Source organism: Podarcis erhardii, assembly GCF_964252035.2.
Source record: "Podarcis erhardii genome assembly, chromosome: 4".
NCBI lineage: Eukaryota > Metazoa > Chordata > Lepidosauria > Squamata > Lacertidae > Podarcis > Podarcis erhardii.
The window spans coordinates 59,735,493-59,749,671 of record NC_138508.1 but is presented as its reverse complement, the minus strand read 5'-3'; the positions used below and the strand labels follow the sequence as shown (position 1 = coordinate 59,749,671).

Below are 14,179 nucleotides of genomic sequence, written 5' to 3'. Positions count from 1 at the left end.
ATTTTTCAAAATGCGATACAGGGGATATGATTTATACCACAATCATTAATAGCAACAGCATTGTGAATCTGAATGAGATGGATTCTGTGCACATTTACTTTGAAGTAAGTTCTAGTAGAATCAGTAGAACTTCTGAGAAAACATTACTATGGCCAGGCTCTAAGATTCCTTTTGCTAAGGACATTATTTAATATTTGTTCATCTGTATTCTTATAATGTGCATAAAATCAAATGTAGTGCCGATGATTAAAAACAGTAGGCTTTATTTATATTTGTCTCTAAAAACTTTCTTCATTCCGAGCCAGTGTGATGTAGTCAGAGAGCTGGACTAAGACTTGAGAGACCAGGGTTCCAATTTCCACTGAGTGACCTTGAGCTAGTCACTAACTCTCAGCCTGACCTATCTCACAAAACAAAATAAAAAAATTCCTTCCAGTAGCACCTTAAAGACCAACTAAGTTAGTTCTAGGTATGAGCTTTCGTGTGCATGCACACTTCTTCAGATACACTGAAACAGAAGTCACCAGACCCTTCTATATAGTGAGAAGGTGGGGAGGGGTATTACTCAGAAGGGTGGTGGGAATATTACTCAGAAGGGTGGTGGCACTACGTTACAGACACATCTGTTCCAATTCTACAGACAGAGACTCTCACCTAAGAGATCTACAGCAAACCTTTTTAGAACTAAAATACCCAGCAGATGAAGTTAGACAACAGATCAACAGAGCCAGACTGATACCCAGAGAGAACTTGCTGCAAGACAGACCCAAAAAAGAAAATAACAGAACACCTCTAGTCATCACATACAGCTCCCAAGTTAAAACAGTACAACGCATCATCAGAGATCTACAACCTCTCCTGGACAATGACAGTTCTCTTTCTCAAGCTCTGGGAGGAAGACCTTTCATTGCCTACAGACAGCCACCCAATCTTAAACAACTCCTAACCCACAATAATACTACAACCAGACTTAACACGGACACTGGCACCAGAGCCTGCAATAAACCCAGATGCCAACTTTGCTGCCACATACACCCGGACAACACCATTACTGGCCCCAACAACATCACACATACCATCTCGGGACTATTTAATTGCTCATCGTCTAACATTGTGTATGCCATCAAATGCCAACAGTGTCCTTCAGCTCTCTATACTGGACAAACAGGCCAAACCTTACGCCAAAGGATAAACGGACATAAATCCGACATCAGGAATCACAACACAGAGAAACCAGTAGGAGAACACTTCAATCTCCCAGGACATTCTATACAAGATCTCAAAGTAGCTGTTCTATTACAAAGGAATTTCAGAAATAGACTGGAAAGAGAAGCTGCTGAATTGCAACTTATTACCAAACTTAAAACCATGGAGAGACCTGGTCTGAACAAAGACATTGGATTCTTATCTCATTATACATGACAAAGCCATTTTTCACCTTCTCACCCCTTGCTTTTTCCTGTAAGACCTATTGCAGTCATTAAGAGTCGTCAACAGGCTCATCACAGCTATCTGCCAATCACCCATTCCCACCACCCTTCTGAGTAATACTCCTCCCCACCTTCTCACTATATAGAAGGGTCTGGTGACTTCTGTTTCAGTGTATCTGAAGAAGTGTGCATGCACATGAAAGCTCATACCTAGAACTAACTTAGTTGGTCTTTAAGGTGCTACTGGAAGGAATTTTTTTATTTTGTTTTGACTATGGCAGACCAACACGGCTACCCATCTGTAACTGGAACTATCTCACAAAGTTATTGTGATGATAAAATGGAGAGAGGGGGAATGCGGTGTGCTGCCTTGACTTCTGTGAGATATAAATGTAATACATAAATTAAGAATGCTTGTTGCTAGTAATATTTCATAAACCATTGTCCAGTTTAGGAGCTTCTCTCATCTTCTTTGCTTCCACTATTGCTTCCGTCTTTCTAGTGGAGAAGCAGAAGCATCTTTGTTACAGTCCACTGTTGCTTCCTTAGTAGAAAAGGGTGGGGGAATGTGAATGAACATGTATATGAATGCCTGGTATGTGATTAAAGAACAATGGCTGTGCATGAACATAGCTGTATGTGTTGGAGCAGACAGATAAAAAAAATAAAGTTATATATGTGGGCACATGTAGTTTTGAAGTGAAGTCTTCCATCTGTCAAAATTAGCAATGCCCTAGTTCAAAACAAGTGCTCTCCAACTTGACTTAAAGCTAGAATAATTCAAGAAGATGACCACCTCTCCTCTTATCACTGAACAAAATTAATCACTGATTCCTCCTATCCTCCCAACAAGAAACAGATGCAGCTGGTGCAAAAAGATACATTTACATGGGCAGTTTTTTATGTTTTCCTGATTTGTGATTCCTGTCATCTCCATAAAATCAGAAGACTGGGAAGCTGTCTCAGAAAAAGGTGCCAAAATGTGATATTTGACCTTGAGAGATGCATCCTCATAAGTAATTCAAATAAGGCAGGAAATGGGTGTGGATGGAAAGCAACATAATTAAAAGGCAGAGCAAGGAGCTCTATAGCTCTGCCTGCTCTGAACACATGTGCTAGGAATCACTGAGTTGGAAGGGGTGTCGGATGTAATCGAGTCTGAAATCCTGCTTAGTGAAGGAACTACAATGCAGGTTGCAACTACAACATCCCTGATAGGTGGCAATCTAGCCTATGCTTAAATACCTTAAGCAATTGAGAGCCCACCACTTCCCGAGGCAATCTGCTCAATAGATGAGCAACTTGTACTGTTAAGGAAGTTTTCCTATTGTTTTGCTGAAAGTTATTTGCCTGCAATTTGATTCTGGTCCTGCACCCTTGAGCAATGGAAAACAAGTGCACTCCATCTTCTGCACAACATCTCATCAAATATTTGAAGACAGCTAATAATGTTAGCCAAAATGAAAGGGTAGCCAGCATGGTGTCCTCCAGATGTTTTAAACTACAATGCCCATCATTCTCTCATTCTCTACCATTGGCCATGCTGACTGGAGCTCATGAGAGCTGAAGTCCAAAATATTTGGAGGGCATCATGTTGGCTACCCTTTTGGAACAGATAAGGCATGAAGCCATGCACTCAATGACACAACTTTACACTGGCCCAGACCTTGTACAAACGATTTCTCTCCAATTAAAATCAATTGAAGGAGTAACTTACAAATAGCTACTTCCACAGCGGCAACTCATGTTGCCATGAATGTGCACAGGAATGGTGTATCTCAGTACCTTTTCACAGCTCACCACCAGTATATGTGAACGCGACACAGAAAGATGACAGTAGAGTATGTGACATAGGGCTACATTCCTCTGGATGCATGTCATGTACACATAGAGCTCACAAGGGTGACAGGAACTATTTGTAAGAAAAGGGAGCACTTTCTCCAAAACACATATAGAAATGTAAGCAATTTGCTAAAACTTTTCTTACTAGATCTCTAACCAGTACCTTGCCTCAGGACTCTAGACCCAAATACCCAACAAGAGCCACCACTTCACTGCAACAAACTGGTGGGTGTCAGAACAGAGCAGTCCACATAGACAAGAACGGGGAAGGGCAAACATTTGTTGCAAACTGTGACAGTCTTCCATGTCTGCTCTCCAACCCCTTTGACATATGCATAGCCTAAATCTTGTCTGAACTGTATTTCTACAGCGTACTCTCCCCCCACCCCCAGCACAACAGTGAGAACCAGTGTCTTCTACACAGTGGAAGCACACAGCCCCATGTGGAGTTAAGCACTCTGTTGACAAAAGCCAGGTATTCTGCTCCAACCATCAGCATTGCTGGCCCAACTCATGAGAAGGTTGCCCTGTAGGATCACAGACGCATGGAGCAAAACAAGCTGTCACCACATATACAGAGTCCTGAAACTCCCAGAGGGAAAGGGATTCACAGTCAATGAAATCTACCCCTCTCCCCATGGGGTGGGGTGGTGACTGAAGCATGGGCAATAGTTGAACACTAAGGTGGCACCACTCATTCTTCCTTCCACTCTTTTTCTCAGCAGACTCCTCTCCAACAGGTACTATCATTGGGGCCAAGGAACTGCCCATCTCATGCAAACCATGAGGAAGACTCACCCTCATCTTCTTCAACACTGACCATGACCAGCACACTACTAGATGTTCCCTGTGAGGCTGCAAACCAAGCAGGGGTCCTATGTCCTGGCAAGCTCTGTGGCAGTCTGTCAGACAACATATGATGTTGCCTCTAGCAAAGACACTAAGCAATGAGGCTTAGCACACTTTCTTTACTTTCCTCTGTCATGCAAATGCCAAAGGAAGTGACTGTCTCGCCATGCCACATATGCTTTTCCTACTGTTTGCTGGGGTTGGTAGACAGAACATGTTGGGAACATCCACAGCAAGCAAACCCTAGACAGGAAGTGGAGCAACAACAGGAGAGGGGGAAACACATCCCAGAAAGACCCTGTCCCCCTTCCCACACAACAGGTATGAGGAAGGTAGGCCAACGAGGAGGCTTGGTGGGTCTAATTAAGCCTATGGTCTGGAGGTTTTACACCACTGGAACAGAGCTGGATTCCCTCCTCTTTGCCTGTTTAACACTGGCAGGATTTTAGGAAATATATTTACATATTTGCAAGCTACTGTCTCGTAATAAAAACTGATACCATAGATCTATACAAGCAATATTAAATATATAATATGTTAAATACTTTTAAAAAAAATCCTGAATATTGCTTCTGCTTTATAGACTCCAGAAGAACAAAACTCCAGTATACATGGCATCAGCAGATAAAAGTATATGTAGATTATAAATCCACTTGTATAACTGTGTAAAATATGCAAACATTTTTTTTAAGAACTCAAGAAGAACCCTGCTGAATCAGACCAAAGTTTCATTCAGTGAAGCGTCTTGTTTTACTTAGTGGCCAAACAGATGCTTCCAGAAAGCCTACAAGCAGGGCATAAAGACAACAGTACTCCTTCACTCTTGATCTCCAGCTATTGGCATTCATGGCAGATTGTGCATCTCATGCTCCATATAACCATCATGACTAGTCACCACAGACAGACGTATCCACAATACTGTAAAGGTAAACCAGCAGCCATCACTACATATTGTGGTAGCAAACTCCATAAATTAACTATGTGGTTTTTGCAGTAGTAATTTAATCTGTCCAGAATCTATTGCTAATTATTCCACTGGGTGACCCAAAGCTCTAATATTATGGGAAAACTAGAAAGAATGCTGGATTCTCTTTCTATGTGCAATGAATAATTTTATAAACTGTTAGAATGCCCCCCAACATTTATTTTTTTAAAACACTTCAATCTTCCCTCACAAGGTGCTCCAACTACCTGATAATTCTAGCTGTACTTTTCTTTATCTTTTCCAGGTCAATAATATCCTGACTGAGATGGGTTGACCAGAACTATACACAGGATTCCAAATGTGGCTTCACTGTAGATATATAGACATTAAATGTCAGCTGTTTTATTTTTGTCTCCTTTCTAATTATTTCTAGCATTTGCCTTTGTCATTGGTGCTGCACACTGTTGAAGTTTACATTGAGCCCCTGGATCACAGAAATAGCAAAAGGAGACTAGAGATTTGAACATAGAATTGAAGAATTGGAAGGGACGCTGAGAATCATCTAGTCCAATCCTCTGCAATGTAGGAATATACAGCTGTCCCATACAGGGATCAAACCTGCAACCTTGGCATTAATAGCACCACATGCTAACCAACTGAGCGCTCTCTCTCTCTCTCTCTCTGTGTGTGTGTGTGTGTAGAATACTGTACAACCAAAAAAGGAAGGAAAGATAACCACTGATTTTCACCTTCTGTACTTAATCCTGGACTTGAGGTGAACTTTGCTACATCGACAATCTTCACAGCAAACTGTTGCCCCGTCTCTCTGTTGATACATCGCCGCACAACACTGAATGGACCCCTAGAAAAGAAGATAACCCATAGTAAATTGAGTGTAAGCTCCAAAATAGTTCACACATAGCTTTGTTTTTCTTTTTGATCTGATTAACTACTACTAACATGAAATTTTGAGAGTTTTACAGTGATATTTAGTCATTTACAGGAAAAACCCATCATTCTAAATATTACTTATGGTTATTACATTGGTTTTAGTCAGTTTTGCCAAAGCTTATGTTTGTGGAATTAACACCAGCATAGAAGACACTAAAAATCTTTTGGGTATGACTCTACAGCAAGGGTTGCCAACCTTTTTGGACGAGTGGGCACATTTTCAGGAAATGCCATGGGCACCAGTTACACATGACTGCTGTTACAGATAGGTAGCCGTGTTGGTCTGCCATAGTCAAAACAAAACAAATTCCTTCCAGTAGCACCTTAAAGACCAACTAAGTCAGTTCTTGGTATCTGAAGAAGTGTGCATGCACACGAAAGCTCATACCAAGAACTGACTTAGTTGGTCTTTAAGGTGCTACTGGAAGGAATTTGTTTTGTTTTGACATGACTGCTGTGTGAGACATCACTTCAGGCATCAGAAATCCCTTTTACAAGGTAAGAATCAAATAGTCTTTTCACTTATACCTGTAGAGCTATCCCCAAATGAGACATACCAAAACTGGCCCATGAAGAGTAGGCATTTACAGAAGCAGGCATATAACTGCTTGGAAGCACATAGAAAGTATTTTTTTATTTTTTATTTTTGTGTTGTGAACCACCTTGTGATTGTTGCATGAAGGGCAATATAACAATCCAATAAATAAAAACTAAGTAACATAAATAACATAAAGTCAACTTTCATTTCAATATCTCTGTCTAGAAAGCTGCTTATCCTCCCTTTAAAAACAGGTATAGGAGTCAGATATTACATTGCATTTTATATCTCTCCTGTCCCCCCAAAAACAAATCTGGGGCTTCAAATGGGCTTTAGAACTGAAACACAAAATGTTATTCTGAATGTGCACACCAACTTTCATTCACTTAAATGTCTCAATTTTCAAGTACACTATTGTATTGCAATATATTTGTATTTTCCTTCCCCCAGCAAGTATTTAAACTCGAAACACAGAAGTATCACTTAAACTTGTGTAAATAATTTTATTCTATTATATCAATCTTCAGAGGAGTTATTGTATTACAGTCATACTTCTTGTTATGTTTGCTTCAGGTTGCGCGATTTCAGGTTGCGTCCCGCGGTGACCTGGAAGTACCGGAAAGGGTTACTTCCGGGTTTCGCCGCTCACGCATGCACAGACGCGCAAAATGACATCACGCGCATGCGCAAAAGCGGTGAATCGCGACCTGTGCACACGCAGATGTGTTCTTCTCATGTTGCGAACGGGGCTCCGGAATGGATCCTGTTCACAACCAGAGGTATCACTGTACTTACAAACAAAATATTAAAATATTAAGCCAAAGGACTCATATCACTTGGCTGATCATCTGTTTACAATTTAACCCCACACAGATTTTTCATGTAAAATAATAAAAACATACTTTCTTATTCCACTCTGTGCTTTTTTGCATAATGCCAAAAGAAACAAATGCTTTAAGTCTAGCTAATGTTAATCTGTCATAATAATAACATATAAAAATTTCAGTATAGATATATCTGAACAAAGAAGACCTCTGGAAGTATTACAACCAATGAAAATTGGGATAGTTGAAGCAAAGGACTTTGTCCCTACTTCATTAGCCAAATCACTCAAGAACAAACCTTGGCTGCAGCTTATGGTTAGTGAGGAGAGAACTGAACTGTGAGTCCCAGTTTGAATGACATGCTAAGCATGGCACAGCACTAAAAGGGACCAGGGAGAGAAAAAGTGGCCATCAGCTCATCTCAGAGATCCCACATGCTTGTGCAGTCTCAGTATGCCATAGCTTGGCTTGCCGTCTTGTACATACCAGGTAACTGTGCTCATCTCATGTGAAGGTACACTTGTAGCATATATGCTTTCTTCCCACAAAAGTCTCACTTCTGTGAAGGAAGACAGTAGTCCATAAAGTGATCCTGTAAAACTTCAAAGTTCTTTTACAGAATCCTTTTTTTACAGGACTAAATATATATATATTGACAGCATTAGTTTATTTTATGAATTTAGGCAACATGGGTGCTTAAGACTATATGCAAAATTTTGTTATGGTTTCTAAAATTCTTATGAAGGTTTCTTTGGAAGAGAAATGCATATTCACTGTATGTAGTCTTAAAGCTCTTGCAAAAATAAAATCAGCCTTAAAGCCTGTTAAGCATTCTATAGCCCAAAGCTAGTTAAACATTCTACTGCCAAAGGATTGGCTTTAGAGCTATATATAGCTGGAAACAACAATTATCAGATAAAGCTTATTAAGCAATTTAATGATCACTTTAGGGTTTATTAAAGATGGAACCGTTCTAAAATAGCTACATTTCAATATCACTGACATTTAGAAGTAGTTAATGCATATAACACCATTTCCAGAAGAAAACACTGCTCTTGAGAACTTCAAATAATTTTTCAGATGGACATTCATGAAAGGGAAGGACTACTCTGAGGACCACACACCTGTACACCTTAGGGCTGGGTGGTATTTCAATACATTGAAACCCACTTGAGGTTCAGATCGCGATAACAGTTTCAATTTTTTTGAGCTAGGAATATATCATGGTGCTCACCCATGGCAGCAGAGGGTTCCCAAGAAGGTGCCCACCTGTCTGCCTGCCTTCACCAGAACAAACAGGCTCCTTCTTCCTCCCTTCCTCCTGGTTGCTCCTCCTTCCCTCCAGCCCAGCTGCCATGTCAGGCGATGATCACACACAGAAAAGATAAGCCTTGGGAAGGACCGCAGATAAGCCTTGGGAAGGACTGTGTGAGGTTCTTTTAATAAGAGTGATGGCCTCAGCAGAGAAAGCCTAAGAAGGTGCTCGCCTGCCTGCCTGCCTGTGACTGAGTAAGCAGGCTGCCTCCTTCCTCCCGGTCGCTCCTCCTGTTCCCTCCCCTCCCTCCACAGCCTAGCCACCCCTCCTTATTTCAGACATTGTGATATATCACTATACTGCAATTGTTAGCTGGTGATATATCACGATCTTGAAAACCAGATCTTGCCCAGCCCTAGTGCACATGCACACTCAACACACACACACACACAAATCCACACATCTGGCAGTTTCAGACTTATACATGTACACACACATATGCAGGCAGAAGCATGAACACAGGCACACAACACTCTGTTCACAGCTGGGGGAAATGCTGTATTTTGCTCTTCACAGAACCACCTCTGAAGAATAAAAGACAGGGTTTTCCACTCACTCTCATCAGAGCTCTGTGGTGGTGGTGGTGGTGGGAGAGGAGGAACAGCATTTTGTTCTCCACAGAATGATCTGGGAAGAGTAAGCACAGTGTTTCTTCTAAGCATGCACACCTGTTGAGTGCTACAGAGAATACCTTCTAAAGGCATCCCTTCTTTCTCTTGCACAGCACCAGAGTGGAGGTGTTACTGACTGTGCAGGAAACAAGAACGAGTGCTCTTTCTTAAGCACCTCTGACTTAGCAACAGTGCCAAGCAAATTGAGGAGGGGAAGCTTTCACAAGGTGAAGAAGTACCACCTTTGGAAGGCACTGATTAACTAGGGGCTTGGGCCTGATGTGGCACTGGACCATGGAGTTACCACTCTGTCCTGCAGAGAGCAGCAAGAGCTAGAATAGAGCAAAACATCATCTTTTGACCTCTAAGCAAGTGCAGAAAACAGTGCACAATGGGAAACTTGGTAGACTAAAAAGACAACTAAAAAGCTAGATTCAAATGACCAGCTGGATCAAGGAACTCAGCTCTTCTCTACATGGCACAGTAGGAAGAACTGTGCAATGCCCTATTTAGACTACAGAAAGCCCTGCTGGAATTGACATCTGTTCACACATTTTACAAGGTTTCATAAAGCGTCTAGAGACATGGGACACAACAATTCCTCCTGTGCATAAAGTTCTCACCACAGTACTTGTGGGAAAGGCTCCTCAATAGAATCTTTCCCTCCCTCTCATCAGTTCTTGCTGTGTGCAAGCATAAACAAATGGAGCAATACTGCTAGTCACCATCACCTATTATGGGATATATACGCAAGTAAGGCTTCACTTGAAGAGTGGATCCAGATATGAGATATGTTTATCCACATATGGGAGAATTGGTGAGAAAGGGGCAGAGGGAGAAAAGAGCTTGATTCAATCTTATGTGGACCCCTTCTTGCAGGTGCTGCAGGCTGGAATGGGTTGGATTGTGCTCATGTGGTTTTTTAAAATGAAGGTAAAGCAGATTCTAGGCTTATGTGATGAGGCCAGAGATACAGACAAATCAAACCCAGTCAACAAGTTATTAATAAAAGCTGAAGTTTTTTTCCTGTTCTCAGCCCGAATAATCATATTAGGTTTAACAAATTAACAGGAGTCAAGACTCCTCTATAGTTCTCTCAGTGCTTGTTATTAAGCCAAAGTGACTACCAGCACTACCAGCAAAATTATCAAATAAATCATCCAGTCAACTATGCATATTGCTTCCCCACTAGTAAGCTCCAGAGAAGTTGCAGTCTTTATGATATGCATGCTAAAGGCAAACAAGACAATCAATGATCTCAATTTCCTAATGCAATAATAATCAAATCTCTTCTCTCCTACAATATCTCAAGACTAATACCATGTTTGAATAACGTAGCAGCTGTAATAGGAATTAAACTCAAACATGCCCACAAAACAAGATTCAATGGACAAACTAGGCAAAAAGAAAAGCATATTATATATACACACATGCACATACACTACTGACCCAATCACATGTGTTGCAACCACTTTGCTAAAGTCTGAATCTGGTCAGTGCCTTGATGAGAGACCATAAGGAAACCCAATGTTCACAACCTTGAATTCTGAATGACAAGCAGGATAAAGGTGTAACTACAAGGGGCATTCATTAAATATTTCCCCTGACATACTTCCCGTGGACTGAGACAAACGAAACTGGGCACAGTTATTAGTCTCTACATTGCTACCAGCAAGAGTCAAACACTTCTCCCATCACTTTATGTAGCTGTGAAGACCTCGTCTGTAGAGGTTGGCAGGTTGTGACAGAAGCCACAACTTGACCTCAGAAATCAGCATTTCATCGTCTGGAAAAAGCTTGCCCTTCAAAAATAACTTCATGGTTGGAAAGAGGTGGAAGTCCGATGGTGCGAGGATAAGGGGGGTGAGGAAGGATTTCATAGCCACAGAACCGTGCTTCTGTCTGAGCAACATGTGATTTATGAACTGGGACGTTATCCTGCAGGAGGCAGACACCTTTGGTCAGCACGCCTCTCGATTTTTATGCCCTCCCGCAATTTGGTAGCAGTGAAGTGTAGTATGTCCTGGTAATTGTGGTACCCTTGGCCAGGAAATCCATCATCACTACTCCACGCTGGTCCCAAAAGATGGTGAGCATGACCTTGCCCACTGATGGTTGAACACGTGCCTACATTGGAGGTGGTGAGGCAGAGTGCTTCCATTGTTTGGACTAGGATTTAGTCTGAGTCATAATGATGGACCTATGTTTCGTCCTAAGTGAAGTCTGGTGAAGACGTCATCATGGTTTTTGTGACACATGGCCAAAGGGGCCCGTGAGCATGTGACTCGTTCCTGCTTCTGGAAAGGCATCAACAGCCAGGGAACCCATGACGTGAACAACTTTCCCATGTGCAAATGGTCATGGATTATTTTTTCTACAGAGCCCACACTGATCTTGACATCTGCAGCTAGTTGGCGAACAGTTATGCTGTGATCCTCCAAAATGGTGGCCTCCACTTTCCAGATGGTGTCTTCATCAATGGCAGACTGTGGTCGCCCAGGAATGGGAGCCGTTCCACTGAAGTCCAACCACAAGATTCAGCTATTGTGGTACACTAAGAATGAAACTCCTGCTAGTGAAGTAGCTGTTGTATGAATGGAGTACTACAACTGAACATCATTCAGAGAACTGTGACATCACTCTAGGCACATTATATACTCCTGTCCTTCTAATTGTCTTCTGGAGGAGAGTAATTACTGACAGCAATATCTGTTTAGATGACATAGAAGTCATAGTCTGGAATGGAAAAAAAAATGAGTAGATAACATGGTTTGCATCAGTCTAGGGAAGCCATTTGGGCATCTGACACCATCAAGCATGGCTTCTCCATGCCAATGACAGCTACAATATGTAGATCAGAATAAGGAATTAGAGTACCCTATGCCAAAACAAAACACTGGGCCAGGTATGTTTCAGTGTTATCTCATAGAGGACACTAGAGGACACTCTCCTGGACCACTATACTTGGAGATCATTTGTGGTGGCCCAAAGCTCGTTTTGAAGTGCACATTCACAGCTCCTTATTCTTTTTTAGTTATAATACAACAGCATTGTCACTTGGTAGAACATGAGACTCTTAATCTCAGAGTCATAAGTTCAAGCCCCACATTTGGCAAAAGATTCCTGCATTGCAGGCGGTTGAACTAGATGATCCTCGTGGTCCCTTCCAACTCTACAAGTTCTAGGATTCTATTATTATGTTTACTCTTATTGAAACATCCCAATACTTATAGTTTGATATGCATTTTATGGATATAGGGGTCATGGTTCATGAAATAGGTATTGCAGAATGTTGGTTAACAGCCATTATTGGAAAATGGTTTCCACAGATTTATGCAAACTTGCAAACGAGGGCTACTCAATTTTCTTTCATTCCAAGCAGGAATTGTCATCAGAAATGACTTTCCTACAGAATTCTATGATAGTGACAGAATTCATATGGCAGTATATTGGCAAAGAATGTGATCTGAAGTCAGACAACCTACTGCTAAGAAATTATAGTGAAGAAAACTAGGAGAAACTATTTTTGATAAGTACTGTTAACAACCAAAGTCAGTGTTCACTGAACAGAACAAGCAGCAGAGAGATATAGTCAGCAGATAGAATTGTAAGCCTTACAAAAGATCCTAAACTACATACATATACAAGTAAGGATGCCAGTAAAGATTTTTTTTTACAGCTTTGCAAGATTCCATTGTCTTAATAAGAGCTCATGCATTATCTCTCAGAAATCTATTTCAACCGATAAGCAAACATTTTTTCTCCAAATTTTCCCCCAGCCTGGAACTTGCATAGATTACATCACAATGAGACAAAGCTTTATAGTGAGCATTGTCTATTTTAAAGAATTTTGAATACTATTTTTACAATTACAAGTCAAAGCATTGACTCTTTGTTCAGAATACTTTTTGTTTTATGAAGGTTGTTGTGAAACATCAAAGTTTGCCTTATCTTGTCTCACCAACCTTGTACGTTTTTATGTAGAATCAGTAGAAAACCCATACTTTTGTCAACCTACCCATCAAATTGATAATTTCAAAGTTCAAATTGATAAAAAGTAATAATAAATGATATGTGCTCTTCTATGTCACAAGAACACCCAGCAGGATTTGTACTGATTTCAACTGAACACAAAACTAGCAGAGGTTTGAATAACAGTGATTTGATTGAGGATTTTGCTTCAAATAAGTCTCAAAAAAAGTTCATTTCATTAAACAGGGTAGCAGAACATTGACTCTTAAACCACTTAATCACTGTACCATTATTTATCAGTGAACAGGCTATCACCAATTCATCATATGTTCCTCTTACCATAAAATCATACCATATGCTTTTTAGGTCCTCCCCTCCACCTTATTTTTGTTTATGTAAGAGCATTACATACAGTGGGGGGGGGGAGTATTTGATCCCCTGTTAAATTTGCCCGTTTGCCCTCTGACAAAGTTTCCAGTTTCCAGACCTTAATCCCATCAAAAATCTGTGGAGGGAGCAGAAGGTTCGAGTAGCTACACATCAGCCTCGAAATCTTACTGACTTGGAGAGGATCTGCAAAGAGGAGTGGGACAAAATACCTCCCGAGATGTGTGCAAACCTGGTGGCCACCTACAAGAAATGTCTGACCTCTGTGATTGCCTACAAGGGTTTTGCCACCAAGTACTAAGTCATCTTTTGCAAAGGGATCAAATACTTATTTCACTCATTATAATGCACATCAATCTCTGACTTTTGTCTTCTGGGTTTCTGGGGGTTTTCCTGTTGTTATTCTGTCTCTCACAGCTACAATAGACCTACCATTAAAATTATGGACTGGTCATTTCTTTGTCAGAGGGCAAACGGGCAAATTTAACAGGGGATCAAATACTTCCCCCCCTCACTGTATGGTGGTATGGGCTTG

At 41.0% G+C, this 14,179-nt stretch overlaps 1 protein-coding gene and 1 long non-coding RNA gene across 15 annotated transcripts in view; one reads left to right on the top strand and one right to left on the bottom strand.

Moving 5' to 3' along the window:
- The window catches only part of CASK (calcium/calmodulin dependent serine protein kinase), a 125,515-nt gene that overhangs the window by 88,144 nt on the left and 23,192 nt on the right, over positions 1-14,179 (bottom strand). For all 13 annotated transcript variants that reach the window (XM_081858577.1, XM_081858581.1, XM_081858573.1 and 10 more), the window contains one exon: positions 5,796-5,908. In XM_081858577.1, the coding sequence (XP_081714703.1) occupies positions 5,796-5,908 (113 nt within the window). The remainder of the gene's footprint in view (positions 1-5,795; positions 5,909-14,179) is intronic.
- Positions 3,879-5,452, top strand: LOC309340125. Of its 2 annotated transcripts, none has more exons than XR_014155819.1 (2): positions 3,879-4,442; positions 5,351-5,452. It is a non-coding gene; the product is annotated as an uncharacterized lncRNA (long non-coding RNA). The 2 variants fall into 2 exon arrangements; XR_014155820.1 differs by lacking the exon at positions 3,879-4,442 and adding an exon at positions 4,884-5,047.